This window comes from Plectropomus leopardus, chromosome 21 (genome assembly GCF_026936395.1).
Source record: "Plectropomus leopardus strain MGB_pleo_1.0 chromosome 21, ASM2693639v1, whole genome shotgun sequence".
Classification (NCBI taxonomy): Eukaryota; Metazoa; Chordata; class Actinopteri; order Perciformes; family Serranidae; genus Plectropomus; species Plectropomus leopardus.
In genome coordinates this window covers 21086590-21092862 of record NC_142196.1, presented here as the reverse complement: position 1 = coordinate 21092862, position 6273 = coordinate 21086590, and the positions used below count along the sequence as shown (strand labels likewise).

The 6273-nt window shown below is 44.4% G+C and overlaps 1 protein-coding gene and 1 long non-coding RNA gene across 2 annotated transcripts in view; one reads left to right on the top strand and one right to left on the bottom strand.

Moving 5' to 3' along the window:
• Positions 1-908: 908 nt before the first annotated feature.
• Positions 909-6273, bottom strand: part of gli3 (GLI family zinc finger 3) — a 130887-nt gene continuing 125522 nt past the window's right edge. The window contains exon 15 of the mRNA XM_042510212.2: positions 909-4998. Within this exon, the coding sequence (XP_042366146.2) occupies positions 2663-4998 (2336 nt within the window). The 3' untranslated portion in view covers positions 909-2662. The remainder of the gene's footprint in view (positions 4999-6273) is intronic.
• The window catches only part of LOC121960494 (uncharacterized), a 93620-nt gene continuing 93286 nt past the window's right edge, over positions 5940-6273 (top strand). The window contains exon 1 of the long non-coding RNA XR_015775277.1: positions 5940-6207. This is a non-coding gene — a long non-coding RNA (uncharacterized LOC121960494). The remainder of the gene's footprint in view (positions 6208-6273) is intronic.

The window sequence follows — 6273 nt, the reverse complement described above, 5'->3', positions numbered from 1 at the left end:
GGTACAATTTGCAGCTCTCACGCTGCCATCTCTGCAGCGGAAAGTCTTAACGGTGCCCTTCATTTCCGTCACATGATTGCACTTGTGTTGAGCTGCTAAAAAGCATAATGGGAGCCTCGCTTAGAGAGATTTTTCTCTGTGTGGAAAGTTAGGGGATGATGCAAGAGCTCTCTGCTCGCACTAAAAGGACTTCTGACAGGAGCTGATGGGCTGTCAGCCTTTAAGGGTCTGTAAATACGTAGTGGAGTAACCACCGGTAAAGATGTCAGTGTGAATGAGCGGGGATGCTAACACCTACTGGCTTTAATCTCCACGTAGAGGGACGAGGGCTTTTAATGTGAATATGTAACCAAACAATTTATAATCATGCTATCAAATTCATGAGGAGACGCTGCATAGCTCACACGTTATGATGCAGTTGTAATTTCTTGAGATGATCAGAAGAGGGCATCAGACGCTCTACTTATCCTCTGTGAGAAGTCACTTTCAGTGTCTTACTCTGGATTTGCTTTTATAATTTTATTGTTTTTAATTTTTAGTATTTTTTCTTTTAATTGTTTATATATATATATATCATTATTTCTGACAGCAGTATATTTCCCAAATTTTGTTATATATGTGTGTGTGTTAATTTTATTTAATTATTTTATATTAATTATTTTTGGTGACAAGAATATTCCTAAACTAAAATCTAAATTATCAGGCAATGTATTTTATATAATCCTTATATTGAGTTGCTTATCATTCTTCTTTGGATGAAGTTTTGATTTAAAGTAATATACGAAGTGTGTGCACAATTACAAAAGTACTTACTTTTTTATACTCTATTTTGGGACATTTTTCCCATGGAAACAAAATATGTTTGATATCAAAGCCAGCACGAGGAAGAAAAGAGACTTCAAATATAATTTCTTTTTAATTTCATTTCTCGTTTTTATTAAAACCATACAAACATTTGTAGTCAGTTATAAAAGAGCAAAGTGGCTCTTCTGGCGGAGGGGCAGTGCTGGGCACATGAAGCTCCGCTCTGAGCCAGATCTGTCTGGCCTCTGCCCAGGGCCTGGGAATCCCTGCTTTCAAAGTCAATTCTTTATTGGCCCCAGGATACTTCCCCCATTTCCTCTGCTAAACCTACAGAAAGAGTATTGTATTTACACATTATATATAAAAGAGCACAATAAATGTGAAAACTAAAAAAAAACAGAATCAAAGAAAAGTAGAATGCATTTCGCAAATCTTAACTTTTCTGATAGTCAGACTTTTCTTATATAAATGTTCTGTCATGTTATCTTTTTTCAGGTCTCACAAGACACTTTATTTTAATTTTTTTCATAATTCACAATGGAAGATTGGCAGTGATCTCTCTCTTTACTGACAGGCAGATAAGGCACATACCTCAATGTTATTTCCTTCTTTCAAAGGAAATGATTTCTACTTCTTTGAAAAAAAAAACACCATCAATGCACAGCTACAAAAATGACAAAAGTACCAAAAAACAATAAAACAATTTGTACCTCATTGCTTTGAATAAAAGGTAAACTACTCAATATTCTGTGTTCAGTCACATGAGACTGCAAGGCAATACTAACACTGTTGACAAAGTCACTGCAATACTTGACGGCAGTACACATTCTGAATTTAAGAGCTTTGGAGAAAACGATACAGATGATTTCCGAGAAAACGAAACACATCACTTTACAGCATTTATCATCATGAGAGGGAAATTCATGTGCTGTGGACCACCGCTGGTCATTAAGACAGATTCAAAAACATGAATATCTATTTATGTAAGCGCACATAAAGCACCAAATGGGACCTTTGATCATTAAGGAGAAAATGTCCATTTCCACTCCGAACAACCGTGCAATCCAACGTCAATAATCATCACAAACAGAATATAAAAACACTGTTATATACACTTGTGAGTACCTTACCAGACTAACTAAATCAAGCCATTTAGATATCAAGGAGACGACTATCTACGGTGCCTTGAAGACTTGGATGTGTTACCGCAGTTGACAAAAACACCACTTGGTAAAACTTGGTAGAAGCACTGAAACATTTACAGATTCACAAAAGTAACATACAAACAAAATGACAACAAATGTAAATACAACACTTATTAAAACCTATGATATATAAAGTTATCATCAGGGGCGGGTTCAATTAATGACCAAGTCTGACCTGCTGTGGCAAGATTTAACGGCGTACCTGTGGGATCAGAACGGTAGATACTTGGCACATGGGCTGGTCTATGTACTTCTATAGACAGTGTTCATGTTTAACCTTGAATACATGCTTCTTTTTTTTCCCGACAGTGTGTACAGCAAAAACAGTGACAATACACAGAATACTGTTTTAAAGATGTGAACTTTTTGGTTCACCATTACATAGAAATACAAAGAAAAGAGCTTCCAAAAATAGCCTACATTCCAGAAAAGGAATATAACTATTCATCTATACATAATTTTGACACATCCCATTTCTGTGTGGGATGACATTTTTACAAAATAAACGGCAACTGCCTGTTCCAGAACACTTTAAGTACATAATAAAGTTCTCATAATTGCCACTTTGGTCTTCATCTTCACATACACCAGAGTTTTTCTCTTCCTTTTTTCCATTTTTCCTAAGGGAGGAGAAGCAGAGAGAGAGGGAGCAGCTACTGCATGATAGCCAGGAACTTGCTCTCCTCAGCCAGCGTGGTGAGGAGAGAGCTCATGTCTCCAATCGCCATGTTGTTTACACCCGGGGCCACACTGTGGAAGGCGGCGGATGCTCGAGGGGTGGTGAGGCGTGACGAGGTCCTGGAGAGACCCTGGAACATGGAGGGACTCAGCACCCCTGAGACCAGACTACCCTGGTCAAAGCCATCCTCCAGCATGGCACCAAAGTCAAGACTTGCGCCCTCGTCTAATACGCCAGGCACACTGCCATCCACTGTGCTGGTCACCTGGTCTGCACCAGGAGACAGAAGCGCAGCCGAGTTCCCGCCGCCATTGCCTTGTCCCATAGACTGAGCCATGGAGTCCAGCAAGCACTGGTCCTCCAGAACAGGGAATGAGGAGGCCTTGCGATCGGCTTGTTCGTAAGGGAGGCAGTCACCCAAGCCCTGCTCTAAGTATCCGTGCTCTGGGGCCTCCAGTTTCAGCCCAGATACCTGATGCACAAGGGAGCAGTGGTCCCCACTTCTCTGCAGCTGCTGGTTGAGACTTGCTTGGATTTCACCAGAGTTCTCGTGGTTGAGGTACTGCTGAGTCCTGGCCAAGTTCCTGTAGCCATTCGGTGGGCGAGGGACATGGACCTGCCGATTGTGATGAAGGGCAGCTCCCTGGGAGAGGCTGGGGAGGTTGTTAATTGAAGCCCGGTTAAGCATCAGGTTGTTCCCAATCTGGCAAGAGGTGCTACCGTTGTGGTTCTGCTGGAAGTGGCTCTGTTTTGGAAGTCCCTGCTGTTTGAAGCCCTGCGGCAGAGGCCCGTCGACGATCTGTGAGAAGTTCGATCTTCCGAAGGTGTTTGCAGAGTTGTGACCTCTCATCTCCATGCAGGAGTTAGGGGACGTCTCTAGCTTCACCCCGGGGTTGACACAGCAAGAACTCTGAGACTGATTCACCTGGGCACAACTGTTCTGGTAGTCAAGGGATGTTTGCTGCTGAATCACCATGTTCCCAAACCTACCAAAAGGTGCAGATCCGTGTTCTGCGCCTGACCACCGTCCACACTGTGTCTGGTGGTTTTGTTGCCTCTGAGGAGACCTGTCAGCACTGCCGGAGGTCACTTCATTCCACTGGATCGGAAGCTTACTGGGGCTTGTTCGCTCTTCTATCTGCTGACTGTGGGACCCAGGAAACACCATCAGTCCTGAAGTCTGGATCTGTTCTATCTCCTCCAAAGATGGGTTGGAGGTGTCCCTTTGGCTAGACGCAAGTTGGTCCTCAATGTGCATGTAGGAGCCACCATCCACTTGGGAGTGGAGATACTGCACCAGGTCATCTGGTAGCATATCTTCATCCCCAAGCAACAGGCCAGCCTCTCCGTCATCCTCCATTGCCAGGGCTTCTAAAGCTGCGTGTTCTGCAATGCTTGGCGTGTACGGCGAGTGCTGCAGGCCTCTCTGCAGGTTTCCCTCCGAGCGTGTGTAGTTCTGTAGGCTAAAGCTGCGGGTTTCAGGTGTAGAGTGATGAGACAGAGGTGGAAGAGGGTGGAGGTTGTTAAGGCTGTTGAAGCGTTGCACTGGGGGCAGGCTGCACATATCACGAGCCTGCGTCCGCACAGGGTCGCTCGCCCTCCGGTTCCCATTCAGTGGTCCCTCGCCAGGATAGAGGACCCTCCTCCTGTAACCTGCATGTCCCGTATACCCGTTGTTGTACCCGTTGGTGCCATCACCACAGCAATGTGGCCTGACGAGAGGCGGCAAAGAGTGGTTGCTGCCACCCTCGTCCATCATGGCCATACGAGTCTTCAAGCTCATGCGCTCCATGTTAGGAAGAGGCGTGGGAGGTGGGCCGCCAGTCGCTGCTGCATACTTTGCTTTCAGGTGGTAGTGCTGTGCTGGGGTTAAAGTGAGCATCCCACGTGACCCCCCTCCTCCTCCGAAACCTGCTCCTCCTACACCTCCACAGCCCCCGCCTGAGAGTCCCCCTCCACCCCCTCCTCCTGTCCCACCTCCATACTGGCTTGCCTCGCTGGACCGGCGGGAGGCGTCAGTGGAGATGGGGTCATAAGAGTCGGTGGAGCTAAGGTTGTGGAGGCGGCGGTGATGGGCGGCTGCCGTCGTACCCTCACTCTGGGAAGCCTGGCTGGAGCGTCGACTGGAGAAGCACGGGGAGATGCCTGAGGAGCGGCGGCTGCTGCTCAGGTAGGCTGAACTGGTGGCACTACCACTGCTGTCACGCCGGTCTCGGAGCAAGTTGAGCACTGTTAGCTCGGTGCTGCCCAGCTCAGCATGAGCAGGTGGCTGAGGAGCAGACACCCCCCACTGCCTGCCCAGACAGGATCCTGCAGAAAAACACAGACACAGAAAAAGATTGAATTAACTTTGGACACTGAAAAGGAGATTACAGGATGAGAGAGAAAAGGCCAGATAAGTGTAAGTGCAGAGAGATCCCTCAAACAGATGTTTCCACAGACAACAGGCAGCACTTGGCCATGAAACGCTGTTATATGCTATTTTCTCTGATATGATATATGGCTTGATATGGTTCTGATACCATTTTACAGCGGAACAGTACATTTTAAGCATTTGTTTTGCCTGAATGCTTCAGCCAATACGGGCAAGATGGAATTCAGGATAATTTAGTTCCCAAAGCCTGATTTTTACACACATTTGTGGTATGGAGTAAATTCTGTGTACAGGTGTTTTTTATCTGTAAAAATGCCCACATGAGCTCAAACACATATCAAAATAAGGATACTACACGCTGTGTAAAATAATGATTCACCTCAATAAAAATTACTTTTTCTAGCATGCTTCTGGTTATCAAATGATCCAAAAACTGAGAAAATTCTTGCTGAATTACAGTCATAGGGGTCTGTGTTTAACATCAGCAAAACTATATCTAAACATCCATTCATAAACTCTCACACAACTCATGCAGAATAATAAAGTCTTATTTCTTCTATTTATCCTATTTAAAACTGAACTGAAAGTGAAACTTTTCTATGCCCTCTTTAATACCAGATCCCATTGACAAAAACATTAATTTTGCTTCGCTTTGTAAACAGATGTTTTTTATATAGTTTTGATGTTGTAATATGCAGAGCCCTATGACTTCCATTCATCAAGAATTTCTTCTCAAATTCAGTGTAAAACTGGGTGAGTAACTGAGTAACAAAAGGTCATTTGGAGGGGGGTGAAGTATTTCTTCTGCCTATTGCGGAAATATCCTCTGCTAAGCAGTCAGGGACGGCCGTCCTTTCTGTAATAACACATCCTGGGCTGAGGGGTGATAGTGAGTCACTGTGGTGACTGCAGGAGAGGAGGAAGTTAGTGTGTAAGAATCACAGTGGTGGCAGAAGCTCCAGGAAAAGGGCTGTTATCAGAAGCAGCTCCCAGAAAAAAGCAACATTCAGCGGCAAAGAAAAGAAGCAATGCAATAGGATGCAAAAGTAGAGTTAATATTGGTGTGGCTTTTCAACTCTGAAGAAGCACTTCAGTAGTAAAAAGATACAGTTTGATGCTGAAATCACAGCGTTTTGTTTAGACTGGTAAGTAACATTTAAGGCTGTTTATTTACCGAAACATATTTAACATATTATATAAACTATACTCAA